The sequence below is a fragment of the Bombus pascuorum genome, chromosome 7 (genome assembly GCF_905332965.1).
Source record: "Bombus pascuorum chromosome 7, iyBomPasc1.1, whole genome shotgun sequence".
Taxonomy (NCBI): Eukaryota; Metazoa; Arthropoda; class Insecta; order Hymenoptera; family Apidae; genus Bombus; species Bombus pascuorum.
The window spans coordinates 16,695,855-16,712,126 of NC_083494.1; the positions used below are offsets into that span (position 1 = coordinate 16,695,855).

Here is a 16,272-nt window from a genome sequence, read left to right on the forward strand (position 1 = left end):
GGAAATAACTGCCCAATTAGTCAGCGTTCCCATAAAGCTCGCAGAAAGCTCGACGTGCCGCGACGCAGACGCATCAATTTTCCCGGGACTGCGATTATGCGTTCAGCTACCTCTAGCACGTGGTTACACGCAAAGATGGGAAAATTAACGGCTGTCGGTGAACGGTCGTAGATCGATTTGGAAATAAATCGCGTGCACGAGTAAATTTCGCTGAAAATTGAGGATTCTTCGGCCGTTCGACGACGAAGATCGCGATCCACGAAGACGACGTCCGCGTCGAGGCGTTAGCGCACGGCCAAGCCGGCTCGGCGCCAAAATCAGCTCGCCAGTCGTGCTTTCCGGTCGGTGTTTTATAAATACTGCAGACAGTCGAAGAGTGCAGCGTACACGGGAGTCGCTGTAAAATCACGAATCCCGGCAGGCACGTTTACGGTTAGAGCAGCAGAAAGAACCGAACTCGAGTTTCGTGTTTCGAAAGAGACAAAAGTTTCCGGGCTGTTTCGATGAGATTTCAGCACATTATGAAGTTGATCGTGAAGAAATAAGTGCGTGGTAGTGGTGCTGGTGACATTTTCACGGATTAATTGTAGCCCGGGTTGGCTGAGCGAATTCTTGGAACGAAGTGCCAAAAGTGCGAATGAATGCGAATGAGTGCGAACGAGCACGAATGAGTGCGAATAAGGGCGAGAGTGTGGTCGAAAGTTGAGAAAGAAGCATTTGGTGAAGCATATTATTCGGTCGGGAAAAGTGATAACCGAACTATGCTCAGGGAAAGTGCGATAAGAGGCAGAGAAGTGATTGCTTAGGCGCCAGTTGGATCTTTTGTCGAAGATTACTCGTCCTTTGATATTTTCTTCTATCTGGACTTACTTCTTGGTATTTTCTTCTACCTGAACATTTTTGTATTTTCTTCTACCTGGACTTTTTGCTGTTTTTCCTCTACCCGGAACTCTTGGCATTTCTTAGGTATGGGGTTAAGTATTTGAATCTATTTCTAATATTAATGAAAAACGATTATGTTCGTACTAAAAGATAAGAAATTAGTAAATTATCAGAAAATTAAGGAAAATTATTGAATTATCAATCTCTTTCGTATCTGAGATAAAAATTGTAATTCGTTATAAATTACATTGACAAGCCAACTATTCGCTGTTCGTAAATGTTATTTTAGACGATAATAATATGGTTTCCTTCCTTGCTCTAATTCCTTTGTCCCGACATTTATTAAGATAACCAATCTCATAAACTTATCTCCTCCCCACATACGTATACAATTGTCATTTTTAACTGACGATTGTTTACACTTAATAAGAAATAGAATCGACGCAGATGCTAGATGAAAGAGTTTTATATCCGATGAATATACGGCCGATATAGTTAATGTAATTTGGCCGAAGACGAGAGATCCCGTGTGTATCGGAGGATTGCGGCGTTTCGTTGTGTTTCAACTTGCGCAACAATTATCACGACTCGGAAATACGAGATTTTAAATCCTCCGTAAGAGAAGAAATATCCCCTACCTGCGTGAAATTATAAACAGGAACAACCTATTTGAGCGAATAATATACAGCTATGAATTATAGCCTGGAATCTGAGACGCTATTTCTGTCCTAGGCACGTGTACTTTGCTCCAACAACGATCTTTTCCGAACACCGCTGTTATTCCCTTCCCTAATTTTTCTTTCAACGTGAAGATCTCATCTAAACTATGCTGATCGTCGTTCAATTTTTTCCAAATATTAAATTGATTAGAAAGTTTGTATTCCTTTCGAAACTGAAAGACGATTAGTTAAATTCGGACGAACAACGAAGAAAATCCGAAATTGGTGGACAGAAAGATTCAAAACACATCGCCTACGAACTTTTTCAAATTTCGCTACGCTACCCGATGTTTCCAATTTCACTAAAAGTCGCTAGACCCAGCGAAAGGTAGCCGGAATCAAGTTCGATGTTTCTAATATCTCTTCGCGCGGTATCGTCTACCTTCGAGTCGCGTTTTCACGTCCTTCGATGCTCTGCTTCGACCCGCGTTATTTTTCTCTGCCGCATCGATACCTTTTTTTTTTTCTCATCTCCGCGTCGGCATGAATGTTTCATGGTCTGAATACGCCGCTCCTGTATCGCGAAAACGCGTTCTCCATCGGAAGTAGCTGAACATCAAACGACGCGAGCTTGATTCTTTTCACGATTTCTGAACGCGATACGCCCGCGTTCAGAGTAAGTACATATCTTTTTCCTTCGAGACGAAGTGGCAGGCGAACCTTCCCCAACGCAAGGCGTCATTCACCAAACTTTTTTTTACTCCCTCCGCATTTTTCTTTCCCTCTCTGTTTCTGCATCGCCGTTTCTCTTTCTCTTCTCATTCATGAGGAGGCCGTGCCACTTACGAGCTTTGTAACTCCGTGAAAACGCGTCGTTACCCTGCACGGCCGCACAAAGGGCGCATTATCTAAAACTTGCGCTTTCGCTTTGCGGCTACGCGGAAGCACGTGATCGCGGTTTAAGTGGCTTTTGGCAAACTTTCCCCTACCACTTCGCCAGCACTTTGGCCAACGCTTTAATTCTCAACAAGATCTTGTTGTTACAAAATGCCGCTAGACTGTATGGAGCTTCTAATTCGAAGCCGTTTGCGTAACGTTCGCGAAGCAGAATGGGAGCTAATCGGACAAATTATTGCAACTTTTTTAAACAATCATGGCAAACGAGAATCGTAATCTCGTTTGCTCGATTTTCTTTGCTGTAGGACGAAGGCAACGTGATAGATGTCTCGGCTATTTGCAACTTTCTTTTAGAAATTTGCGAACGATGTGAATAGTTACAGTATCATGTGACGTCATTTACAATTCTAAATTAACGCTTTAACGAGCGGCCACGCCAATTGGCGATGCGGCGGAATAATCATATTGCAATGTGTAAACTCGTATTATAGATACTTTGAATAATATGCGGTTTACGGAATTTCAAGTAAATAACGAAGAGGTAATAATCACAATCTCGTAATATATGTATATATACATATACACGCATATCTTTGTATCTGCATATTGGTAAAGATATAATTTGAACAAAACCTCGTACAAAATTTTCCTACAAAATTTGTAAACGAAATGTTAAGTCACTTTCGACGAATCCCCTATATCATAATTTTCTATTCTCACGTTATACACCCTTCCCGTTAGATCTATACTTTTGCTTGAATTTACGGCTGTGATGACCCTTTTCCAATACATAATCAGCCTAGACACGTTCACAATACGAGGTGAAAACGCAATCCTCCCTGGTACAATTCAAGTAACCAATACACGTCTCGCCCATCCATCACTGGACATGATTGAGAGCTTGCGGCTAAAAAGATGGAAAAAATAAAAAGCGAATGTGAAGTATGCAACAAACCACTGCATCAAGTGTTTTAAAACACAACGCTCGTAAAAACCATTCATCGTGATTTTTATCGCGTTGTTGAAGTAGCGATGCTTCGTATCCACGCGATCCTCCTCGTTTTCCTATTGAACGATGCGTAAGATTAATCCGAGCCATCCTGACGCGCATAAATTATACTCATAATTTAATTATTCCTGTACAAATTTAAATAGAATAATTATCGTTGAAGTCAGAGGTATATCTGAATATTAGCGCGATATCTACCATTCGAATTCCACAATTTCCATCAATCTAGTCGTCGACAACGAAAGAACCATCCATTACAAAATAAACAACACAACCTTCAATTTCAATCGTTTCAGTCGTAAGATTCATCGACTTCGCGACAGGATCGAAGATTGATCGACGTAAAGGCCAAGACCAACATGTGACAAAAAGGAGCGTCGAGCGTGAGACGAGAGAATGTAAACCTCGCGATATCTGCGTCGACCACAGCGGACAGTTAAACGCAACTTTTGGCTCGAATTCGAGTTCGTGGCGCACGATCGACGACCGTCCGTCAGAATGAGCTTAATGAAGAAGGCCATTGGCGGCTCCATTCACAGGATACGAGAGTTCGAGCTGGAGAAGGTAACTCGATTGGCGAATCAAATCTTTCTCGTGATACGAGCAACCCCTTTTTTTACCCCCTTTTCCCCTCTTTCCTTCGTTTGCGCGTTCGTTTCGATCGGTCCACGAGCCCTTTTGATACTCTTTTCAGGTAATATGATTTTTCGATCGACCAGATTGAACGAAGCTGTTGGTCTAATCGAAAGGGAAGGATGGACACGACGAACGTAAATTTAGAGTGCCATGGATGAACAGATTACTCGAGCTTTTACCGACTTTTCTCCGATTGCCCGTATATTGCAATCGAATTTAATTATTAATCTCTTGTCTCTGATTTTATAATATTTATCGCGGGGATTACGGAAATTACTTTTATTATTGGATTGTAATATACGGCATATTCCATTCAAATTGAAATCGAATCATATTCGTTGAAGTTAAAAAATTTAAATCACATATAAAAGGAAAACTCTCTGTTTTAAAATAACCTACAAGGGTAATACATTTTTCAGGAATGCAAACTGAGGGAATTTTGAGGCAACTTATACGATGAAATTGTACGTTACAACTCGATGCAGGTGCTTTTGCTCACTTCGAAATTCTGCGCGCAATGTTCGAGATAAATTCTTCAGTTCTCGAATATCTACTAAAAATTCACATCTAATTAAGAAACTGACTGATGTATTCAAACGCTAGAACTATTATAGAATTATCGAAAACGCGCAGATGCTTTTGGCAAGTTCAATGTTGCACTTTCAATAAGATAAAAACGTTATGGATCGTATATATTCTGCATACTTCCTACATGTTCCGTAATATCAATAAACTTCATACATTCGCAAATGCTCTTTATAACACATCGACTCGATATATCCCAATAGCGGCTGGAAATAAGAGGCAGAAAAAGCTCGATACAATCCATCAACAAAGCTTTCGTTCGTCTGACTTTTATTTCTCCTATAAAACACCTAAATAAAGAAGTTGGCATTCGGCTCTACTTATGGACCAAGGCAAGAACGTTCTTTGACGTTTTTCCTTAACCGAACATCAAACAAAAGCGAACATTCTTAGCCACGATCTTCGCCTGCCGATGAGTCACGAATGGAACGAACAGGCTCCAAAACAACAGCTGCGATCATAACCTCAAATAACGCCAACAAATCGTTCGATCGGTCAAAAAGATCGTCGAGATTAAGTGGCATTAACAATCATAACTCACGCGTTCCCAGTCATTCATTGTTTGTCGAGATCCAGAAATAGTTGCATGCGCAACATTTATACAACCGTGTAAAAGTATTTGGACACCTGGCGCAACTTTTAATATATTTTCCAAGATGGAAGAACGTCTCTTTGCCGCGAATTCTTTTTTCCTTGTCTCGTCTGCGACCAGACGTTCCGTTAAATTTAAACTATAAGAAAAAATATATATGGCCACATCGCTCAACAGTTCGATATTTACGCGTTATGAAACTTTTCGAATGTAGTTGGAAGGACACATTTCTAAGATAGACAGATCGATCAGATACAATTAAAGTCACTCGAGTTAGATGTCTCCGCAGAACCAATGTCCATTCACCTTCGACGTTCTTGCTCTTTTATTTATACTCATTGAAATTTAGGTCTTAATGAAATTTCAAAATATTTCATACACACCTCACACGTACACACACACGCAATATATTCATAAATAATTTCGTTATGTAAACTGTTTCATAATATATTCATACTAGGTGTTCAATTACTGTGTTTGAACATCTGCGATAACTTCAATCGTGAAATATTTATTGTCGAAATATTTATGCAAGGTAGTGAACCTCGAAACGAAGCAAACGCGGACTCATCCGTTTTCTGGCAGTAAACCAACTTTCTCGCTCAATGCCCACTTTATGACAGGGCGCGACGCGATTGTAACCTTTAACACCTCGACGAGTCTTGCGAACAGCCTGTCTGCGGCTGCTCGAGAGTAATAAACCGACACCGTTTTCATTGTTACCGAGGTTTGCGGCAAATCGTGTTTCCGCCAGGGTCTTTCTCTAACTTTGGAAAATCGGAGTATCCACCAAACATCGACGACACTGCATCGTGGTGAAGTCTATGACTCTGTTGGCGCTTGCCTCTAAAGTTACCGGCTGAATATGTGTCGCCGTGAATGAGACAACTTCTTTTTTAGGTTTTTGGAACACGTTTCGTGTAAGTTATACGGAGTTTGAGTTCACGAGAATTACGACGTTAGCTCAGTTTCTTGTAGCTTCTCGGGTTTTGTAACGTGGAAATAGTAGGCGACGACAGATGATGTATTCGTTTTAAAGAAATAATTTTCAAACAAAGACTGGCTTTCGAATGAAAATGTTTCATGGATGTACGCGTGTATAACACGTATATGCAGACAGGTACACGCCTGAATAAAAATCTTCAAATATTATTATTTTCCCTCCGAAACTGAAAAATGTCGAGTAATCGCTAAAATACACGTACGAAGAAAAATTATTTAATGAAATTGTAAATGTAACAATCGTTTTAGTAAAAAAAAAAAAAAGAAATATAGATTTCATAATCTACGATCTAAATTCTACATCGGTGTTGAAATTTTTCCTACAGGAATATTACTGGCAATAAATAAAGAAAAGGAAATCATTCATCCAATCCAATCCTTATCAGTGACTTTAGTTTTAGTAATTTACGACCGCATTACGATTTCCCGTAGTTCGACGTTTACAACACATCGCGCTAAATTATGCAACTTCATGGATTCACGAACTGTTTCTGGTCAGTGTAAAAGGAATCCTCTACTTCCAAGAGGTATCTTCCGACGTTCGAAAACGATATCCATCGATCTTATAGCAGAATCAAGTCTCGTTCCGAAATAGAAATAGACTTCTCTCGCGTTCCTCTTTAATTCCGACCGACTCGAAGAAAATCGACGCAAAGATAGAAAAGACGCTGCTAACCATTATTAATAAATGTCCTATTGTACAAGATAATTCTTTGCTTGCAAATATCTCGTGTTTCAATGAATCAATTAATTACCAGTTAATTATCAAATCAATTATACCTTATATCAAACATCTGGTTAAAGATTTGCCAAGACGAGAGCTAACTTGAAATAGAAATTCAAGGATCACGGCAAGGTTACGATATCTGAACAATGTACTCGACATATCGAGCTATGGATAGCATTTTAACATTGATCGATAATATTTTCGTTAGCAGCACCTATACCACAAACGGCACAGCTGTTTCGCGTCTTCATAAAATTCATCATTCACCTATCTCTCGTTCGAAGCAACAACACCTGAATTTGATAAATTTTTGCCGAACAGGTGAATTTGATCGACGAATTTGATATTCTACAAATTGTTGGAGAAGGATGGTTCGGCAAGATCCTGCTAACCGAGCACCGAAGCACCCAGACCGAAATGGTACTGAAAGCGCTGCCAAAGGCATACACCGGCATCTCGGACTTCTTTCGCGAGTTCCATTATGGACTGCACCTGGCCGCGCACAGGAACATCATCACCACCTACGATGTAGCCTTCGAGACCGCTGGCTTCTACGTTTTCAGCCAGGAGTACGCTCCTCTTGGTGAGTGTCCCTTTTATGCCATGCACGTGAATGTCGTTTATCGATCGTCTTGCATCGTGCTTTCCAAGATTTTTCTTCGCTTAAGGAATTTCGAGGAAAAATGATAAAAATAATAAAGCAGCAAAAAATAAAAAAAAAAAAGAAATGTGTAATTTGAAGAATATTGTGAGAAATTTTACGAGAAAAATTTTTATGCTTCCAGATATGAATTCTTTCCACTGAGCAAATATTTTTAATATTCGCTTATAAATCCTTGGACGAAGAAGGCTAGGTCAATTCTGATTCATATATATATATATTAAAATCTACGTGTCATCCATGCGTTTCTTATGCAAATTTAATTATCCAACGAGAAATAAAATTTGTTCACCTTTCCACTCGGCTCTTTGCTCCATTTCCTGCCATAAAATAAAATATTCGATGTTCGTAATAACAATGATCCACCCTTCAAGAACAACATTCATTTATGCAAAGTATAATTGGAGTAGAACAAATAAATTTGGGTCACTCTTCCATTAAAACTCTTAAACGAGGGATGGCATCAAATGTATAACCGCGTATAGCTTCTACCTAATAGTTTTTGACGACTTTACGAATGTGGATTTATAACGGTGTGGGACGGCCATTGCGCCGTGCATGTATGATTAACGCTTTAAAAATGTTGTTCTCGGGGGCTGTGGGAGCTCAGATGTGTGGGATAATGGAATATTTGATGCGGAGGAATCTCGATAGATGCAGGAAAAAGGGAATAAAGGCCAGCAGAAACGTCGAGATGATAAATTGGTGCTCTTTGAAATTTTAATTTGCTGTTTGCTGAGTAATCGCTGGTGATGCATACTACTATATTCCGCACAGAGTATGGAAATTCTATCGTTAATACTGGCTGCAAATTGTTTACCATATTCTGTAGAAATTTGTAATTATCTGCCAATCAACCTAACCAACCCAACCTAACCAACCCAACCTAACCCTAACCAATCTAACCCCAACCTAACCCCAATCATAGGAGAAAGACATGGCTGTGGAAATTGTTTTGCTGCAAGCAGTATTTTGTTTCTTCAGGATTCTTGTTTTCGTTCTCCTTTGACTCCATTTTCGAAATAAGCCTCCTTCCTCAAGTTTTTCAGATATTTCGAATGATACAAATTTAAAATACTCGAATAAGAAACATCTACTTTTGTACAATAAAACCTAATAAATTTTCTACAATAAAACCTAATCAACCAAACCTAACCCCAATCAATATAACCCCAACCTAACCCCAATCATAGAAGAAAGACGTGGTTGTGGAAATGTTTTTGCTGCAAGCAGTATTTTGTTTTTTCAGGATTCTTATTTTCGTTCTCCTTTGACTCCATTTTCGAAATAAGCCTCCTTCCTCAAGTTTTTCAGATATTTCGAATGATACAAATTTAAAATACTCGAATAAGAAACATCTACTTTTGTACAATAAAACCTAATAACTTTTGTACAATAAAACCTAATAAATTTTGTACAATAAAACCTAACCAACACAACCTAACCTCAATCATAGGAGAAAGACGTGGCCGTGGAAATTGTTTTGCTGCAAGCAGTATTTTGTTTTTTCAGGATTCTTGTTTTCGTTCTCCTTTGACTTCATTTTCGAAATAAGCCTCCTTCCTCAAGTTTTTCAGATATTTCGAATGATACAAATTTAAAATACTCGAATAAGGAACATCTACTTTTGTACAATAAAACCTAATAAATTTTTTACAATAAAACTTAACCAACCCAACCTAACCCTAATCAATCTAACCCCAACCTAACCCCAATCACAGGAGAAAGACGTGGCTGTGGAAATTGTTTTTCTGCAAGCAATATTTTGTTTTTTTAGGATTCTTGTTTTCGTTCTCCTTTGACTTCATTTTCGAAATAAGTCTCCTTCCTCAAGTTTTTCAGATATTTCGAGTCATACAAATTTAAAATACTCGAATAAGAAACATCTATTTTTGTACGATAAAAAGCTTGATATTTCTACATTTCTCATAAAAGTTACAATATTACATCGTATACGACCCATCATTTCAGGAGATTTAACGTCCAACGTAACGGAGACCGGGCTCGGCGAGCTTCACGCAAAAAGGGTAGTCAGACAATTGGCTGCAGCGGTGCATCATATTCACAGTCGCGAGTTGGTGCACCGTGACATCAAGCTCGACAATATTCTCGTGTTCAGGAGCGATTTCTCGCGGATCAAACTGTGCGACTTCGGCGAGACCAGAAGGGTGAACACGGTGGTGCGTCGGCACAACGAGTGGCTGCCATACTCGCCACCCGAGGTATTGCAGATCGACACTGACGAGACGTACAAGTAATTATACGATTGACCATTATTAGCAATTATCGCAGTTATTTTTAATTTTTGGGATTACCATAAATTTTCCATGCAAACGATAATTGTTTTACTTTTACAACAGAAACACGTATGGAATAGAAACCGAATACCGTTATAAAATTATACCCATGATAGTATAAGCGTAATTTCTATTGACAAATTAAATCAGGATTCAATTAAGGATTGAATTTATGATAGAAACAAGATCGAATAGATATTAAATCTAGTCGACGTTAAACTCTCGATTTAACAACGTGCTCAAACGATAAACACTTTTTGGGAAGTAGCGTATTGAAATTGACTCGAGAATCGTGGCCAGAAGAAATATTTGGGTTAACATTTATACGGGAGAACATGATCTCGTTGTTGACGTAATCTGTTCTGTTCCGTTTAAACGTTTGATCGATCGACAATGCAGAAAGTGTATTTTATATGTAACTTTTATCCTTTTTGCAATATCTTTTCACTGTTTGCGAAGATGACGAATGAATCGTTATACCGCGTAGGTATGTTATATTTTATGATATCAGTGACAAGGTTTCATTCATTTTACATCGTTGACAAGGCAAAATTTATAGCTCTTTCGAACCTAATTCAAAAATATATTTGTATAATATTTTATAACAATTTCCAATATTTACAGCCATTAATCTTTCGCGAGATTTATGTGGTTTATTAGAAATTTATAAACGTTCTATCGGATAGTTTCGCATTGAATTTTAGTAAGGAAAGGTTTGATCGTTTGGAGCTCGTTAAAATCGTGATCATGAATGAGAAAATATGCACGCGTACGCGTGCAGCTTATTTACGTTTGACGTTTTCAGAGCTCTCACGTCGCACGATGTCTGGCAGTTCGGCATTGTCCTATTTGTCTGTCTGACCGGATGCTTACCGTGGCAGAAAGCGGCGTTGGACGACCCGCGCTACACCAGATATCAAAACTGGCACAACGCGACGCTCAACATAGCCAAGAAACCGAAATTATTTCAGCTGATCAGCTCACGAGCGCAAAGGTCAGTTTCTTCGAGAGAACCAGGCGCCGGCATACGTTCAATCATATTTGCAGATTTTTATCTAACAATTTGATCGCTTTCAAGCGTTTAATATCTGTCAAAAATCAACGCAAGACGTTTAATTAAGTAAATAAATAATTTAAATTAAATAATCGAATAATCGAACAATTGTAATAACAATTGTTAATATCTGTCAAAAATCAACGCAAGACGCTTAATTAAGTAAATAAATAATTTAAATTAAATAATCGAATAATCGAACAATTGTAATAACAATTGTTAATATCTGTCAAAAATTAACGCAAGACGTTAAATTAAGTAAATAAATAATTTAAATTAAATAATCGAATAATCGAACAATTGTAATAACATAATGGAACTGATAAACTTTTACTTTCGTAAGAAATTATTTACATTAAGGGAAATTTTGAAATTTATATTTTCATGAAATAATCTTCAAAGTATCGAAATTTCGAGTTTTTTAGTTCGATAAGGACTGATTCGTACGTGGAGAAATTCTACTTACATCTACATGGTAGAATTTCAATTTTAACGAACAGGAAGTTCAATCCGGCATATGGTAACCCGACTACAGGGAGTATAGAAAGAAAAGTATAAATTGATGCATACCGAAATCGTTCGTTAAACACGTGGGGAGGAGAGTTCATAAAAAGGGTGGCGTTTTCAGGATCGATTCAGCGCGTTAAAACAAGCAAAAGGATTCACTGTACAACAGATTATATTCTGAGGTCGCGCAAAGAGTAATACCGAGAAATGTTTCCATTTTAGCTTTGGTTTGTTTTCGAAACAAGCACGAGTACGACTGAAAGCAAGCCAGCAACCCCCGAGTTAAATGGTTTATTGTCTCTGAGTGAACGGAATCATTAAACGTAGCAATATGACGGAATCTTATTCGTAGACCAAATTACGATCCATAGAATTTACAGAACTCGTTATGTATTCTATTAAAACGATTCTCACAGAAGTTAGACTCTTGCTTTTCGTCCTTGCACGATACTCGAGAATGCTCATAATATACAATACAAGTGCCAGTTTCGAATTTTCTTTTGTCCACCGATCTACCTTCGTCACTTTATTCTAAAACTTGTACAAACGTTTTACTCACCTATCAACCTCCTAATTTCTTTTCATCGATTCTTCTCACTGTTACGAAGGATGTTCAAGCGATTACTGGACCCTAAAGCCGAGAAGCGTCCCGTTAGCGTGTTGGAGATAAACAAATACCTGGAGGACAGGTGGTTAGCGAAACTCGGCGCGGAGAAGGCTATGAACGGTAACGATCGATCCGAATTAAAGACCTTCCCTTCCTCTCGTTTTCTTCCTATTCACCTCGTTGACTCGACGTTTGTACAGGTGGCGCCGACGAGAGGGACGAGCTCTGCCCGTCCATGTACAGCTTCCACAGCTCTCTCGAGGAAAAGAATCAACTGCTTCACACTCTGACCACGTACGGGATCGAGACCACGGTGGACAGAGCTAAGAAGAAGGACCGAATCAGAGAATGGATTCAAGCGAGCGCTATAGTCGAAGAGTACGAGGAAGATGAGTCGGATCTAAACGAGGACATTCGTATCTACGAGGATGAAGACGAAGAACCGAGCTCGATGAAAGGCAGACACTTTCCGGAGACTCGTCCAGTGGTGAGGAACGAACCCAAGAAACATAGAAACAGAACGCATGCTTCGTCAGCCAGAAAGAGACAGCCAATCAAAAGACAGCCAACCGAAAGGAAGATTCCGTTTGCACCTCAAGTAGCCGAGGAACGAGAAACCGTCGCCCGATTCGCCAGTTTTCCCAACGGCGATCCTAACCTCGCGGTCCATGCCAATGGAATAAACGGCAACGCGATGCTTCCTCTCGCGTTACCTCTGAAAACCGAACCCAACACGGAGGATCAGAAGCCACTGGCGAACGATCAAATTAATAATTCACCAGTGAGCAGTTTGAACGCTTCTCAAGACGAGACTGTTGCAACGAGGAGCGGCAACGGGTTCAAATCTAATTTACCCGAGGGAACTGCCGAACTGGTAAAGTCCGCGCAAGATTTCCAGGATCGAACCTCGCGGGTAGACCTCCTCGGTGATGGAAGTTTGCCGAGGAGCCCGCAGATCCCTGCTAGGAGGCATCGTTCGCAAACCGCCCCGTTTCCGGCCTCGCCGGTGTCGAACGGAAACGAAGCAGAGTCTGCGAGAAGAACGCAATCGGCCACTGTATTGGCTGGTTCGACGCAGCCAGACAGATCCAACATGGCGATCGGTCGACCGGTGGAGAGGTCAAGTGTACCGGTAGCGAACGGCCAATCGTCGATGGCTCGGGGCGAGAGCTCGACCCCGAGAGCGGTGCATCGATCCCCGACGCAATCAATGTCTCGAGTAGAGAATGCACCGGTGGTAATGCTGCCTATGGCAGCGGCTCGAGTGGAGAATCAATCGAGTAATCTGACAGCGGCCAGAAACGAGAAATCTGGGCCGGTTCCCCTTGTGTCGCAATCCGCCAACCCTCTCACTATGTCTGTTGCATCTCATTTGGTCATGCAGAGTTTCAACGCGTTACAAGGGATCAACGCAGTCGCCGCGGGGGACAACAATAATACCGTGACAGGTTCCACGTCGAATTTGCGAAACTCGCCGAAAAACAGTCCGTCTTCCACGCCGAGTAAGACCCTGACACCGAAAAATAGTCCAACTACCACTCCCGCGAGAACGTCTACACCTCCGAAAAATAAGATTCACAAGGAGGAAACGATGATCTATAGGAAGGATCCATTTGAACAATATGGAATCGCCCAGGGAGTGATCCTGAGGACGGACAACACACGACGAGGTTCCATGGAGAGCGGCAACAGATCCGCTAGTAATTGAGGATCGATGTTTGATTTCGCTTTCGCGTGACACGGAGGTGGGTGGAGGCTGTCGAATCGATGGGATTGCGGATGGGATGTGATACCGTACATCGTGTCCTGGTTTGGCAACGGTTTATGCGTCGTGTATCTGGTTACGCAGCCGGAGATTCGAAGCAGAGAAAGTTGTGTTCTTGTTGTGATACTCGATTTGCAATCAGTGGTCGTACACCGACGGTGGTAGAATATGTTTTGAAATGAATTCCAGGACTTTGAGAAGAGGATGAAACGAGATATTTCTTTGAAGATAGCCACTGAAAGACATAGAGTAGATCTTGCTTTAAATGAAAATAAACTGATCCGAGGATGGAGAGATCGTGTACGAGCGATAAATGTTGCAGAAAAATCAAATGAATTTGGTTACTTTGAGAGAAAGACGAAATATATATACCATAGAGACGAATGAAATATTATTTGAAAAGAGGTTGCTGAGAAATATAGGGTAGATCTTGTTCTAATTCAAGACACGTTCGTTTGGCTGTGGAGGTAGTTTTGTTCGAAACGTAATGATTTCTGGAACATAGCACGATACAAAGAATCAAACGAATTTGATATTCCTCGGAACGGAAGATGAAACAACGAACGAAATACTTTTTGAACATGCCTATTGGGAAATATAGATTAGATCTTGCTATAACTCGAAATAAATTGTTTTATCATATTCCAAGATGTAATATCTATATCTATTTTACACAATGCCGAGAACGAGTACGTAAATATTGAACGCATAGAATTACGATATAAATATAAGCTGATGCCCTGTTTTTGAGAATATTTCCACCGAACGACTCGCCATAAAGAAACACACTCTATCCATGATAAATATCACGAACAGTATTAAGGTGATCCAAAGAGGACTAAAGAGGCCGTAAATAAAAGGACGAATCAAAAACTACGAATTTATATACCATATATAGTGATTGAGAACCAAGAAGTTACATAAATTCAAGCTATTCGATCGTCGCGTCGTACCTATCGAACTTGGTATCAAACGATGCAACACATAACAGTGCATCGTTTAGAGTTTAAACTGTCCCGTTTGTTGGATGCGAGCCATGGACGATGCTCATTATATTCGCGATTCTTTTATTCCTTCGTGCTGATTCTAACGTTGCATCGACAACACGAACCTCGTTCAATCTCGATAATTTATGGATTATTGTTTCCTTTATCGTTTCCTTCTCGCTGCCAACAGGATGGGCCGATGAATCGTACAAGCAGACAGAAAGGTAACGATCATCGAGTAATAGGCATGTGCAAATTTTATTTGAAATAAAAACGAGAAACGAGGCAGAATTATTTCAACTGCTTTAATTCTTTTCGTTTTAACTTCAATTTTTTAGTAACCAAAGGGAAAGTAATATTATTTTGTGTTACGATAAAATGATTTTATTTCACATCTGCCTTTGCAATATAAATGACAATTATGGTATAATAGAATGAGAAATAAAAATACGAAATATCAATTAAAGTGAAATATAATTTAATAGTTAAATAATGAAATAACTTGAAAAAATCCTTCTATTTAAATAAACTGGCATATAATTTTCTCAAAATAACGTTTAATCGAATACTCATTTTGCAAATATTTTATTCAAATACGTCCAAGACGATTGAATAACGCCATTGGCCACGATCGTCTAATCTCACCCAATGTGTCGTGTATTTCAGGAACAATTTACGTATAGCTGTGATCGTCGATCAGCCAGGAATCGTGGAGGCGGACAAATTTTGGCAAGTTGCTCCCGGAAAACCACTCGTTCTTGCCCTTGACCGTGGAGGGAGCAAGCACTTTCGATTTTCTTAAGATTCGATAATACTGATCACGATTACTCGTTTCCAAGACGACGCGCGACGTTAGGCTAATCGAAATGTAAATATTACATTGTACACCGTGGGCAGGTTCGTCCGCGTGCTTCGAAGTAATCGAAGGTGTGGTCGACGGAATGTAACGTGAGTTCGATTAATTGCGATATAAAAGACTCGTAGGATCGCTCTTGAATTCTTATTTCTTCGATTGAACCCGTTCCAAGCGATTGCCAATGTACCAAGAATGTACAATTTTGTAGTTATGAATGGTCTTATACGTTCAATATGTATTACGTAAATAAGAAGTTGTAAAATCTGCACGAGTATCTGTATTCGACGAATAAACGAGGATAGAACAAATGATACGACGATGGCTACGTTCAAATGCGTTTTATTTATAGCTTACGTAGGTTCGACACGCTCCATCATTTTACCGGCATCGTTCTTTTTCCATTGGAAATATCCTCGGAAATTTGTTTTTCAGAAATAAAAAATCCAATAAAAGCAAAGAGATTCGAGATACTTAGCAATTCCCAAGAATGATAACAGATGGCAGCCAAGGTTAGGAAGCATATAGGGTGAGATACTAAAGACGCGCATAT

General features: G+C 39.8%; 1 protein-coding gene across 3 annotated transcripts; it reads left to right on the top strand.

Annotated features, from left to right (window-relative positions):
* The first annotated feature begins 345 nt into the window (after positions 1 to 345).
* Positions 346 to 16,031, top strand: LOC132908642 (uncharacterized). 3 transcript variants are annotated; one of them, XR_009658389.1, is made up of 8 exons: positions 346 to 966; positions 3,744 to 4,011; positions 7,311 to 7,572; positions 9,622 to 9,904; positions 10,753 to 10,941; positions 12,117 to 12,235; positions 12,316 to 15,090; positions 15,533 to 16,031. XR_009658389.1 is itself a non-coding variant. In XM_060962824.1 (7 exons), exons 2-7 carry the CDS (start codon positions 3,946 to 3,948, stop codon positions 13,821 to 13,823), a joined length of 2,427 nt encoding a protein of 808 aa, XP_060818807.1. In that variant the 5' UTR covers positions 346 to 966; positions 3,744 to 3,945; the 3' UTR covers positions 13,824 to 15,160. The 3 variants fall into 3 exon arrangements, 1 of the variants encoding a protein (XP_060818807.1); XR_009658390.1 differs by lacking the exon at positions 3,744 to 4,011; XM_060962824.1 differs by lacking the exon at positions 15,533 to 16,031 and having other exon boundaries at positions 12,316 to 15,160.
* Positions 16,032 to 16,272: the final 241 nt, after the last annotated feature.

Excerpts from the sequence above, each read along its gene's own strand:
- LOC132908642 (XM_060962824.1), top strand. The coding sequence starts at position 3,946 with ATGAGCTTAATGAAGAAGGCCATTGGCGGCTCCATTCACAGGATACGA. Across the intron at positions 4,012-7,310 it reads GAGAGTTCGAGCTGGAGAAG|GTGAATTTGATCGACGAATT; the intron begins GTAACTCGATTG and ends TTTGCCGAACAG. Across the intron at positions 10,942-12,116 it reads ATCAGCTCACGAGCGCAAAG|GATGTTCAAGCGATTACTGG; the intron begins GTCAGTTTCTTC and ends ACTGTTACGAAG.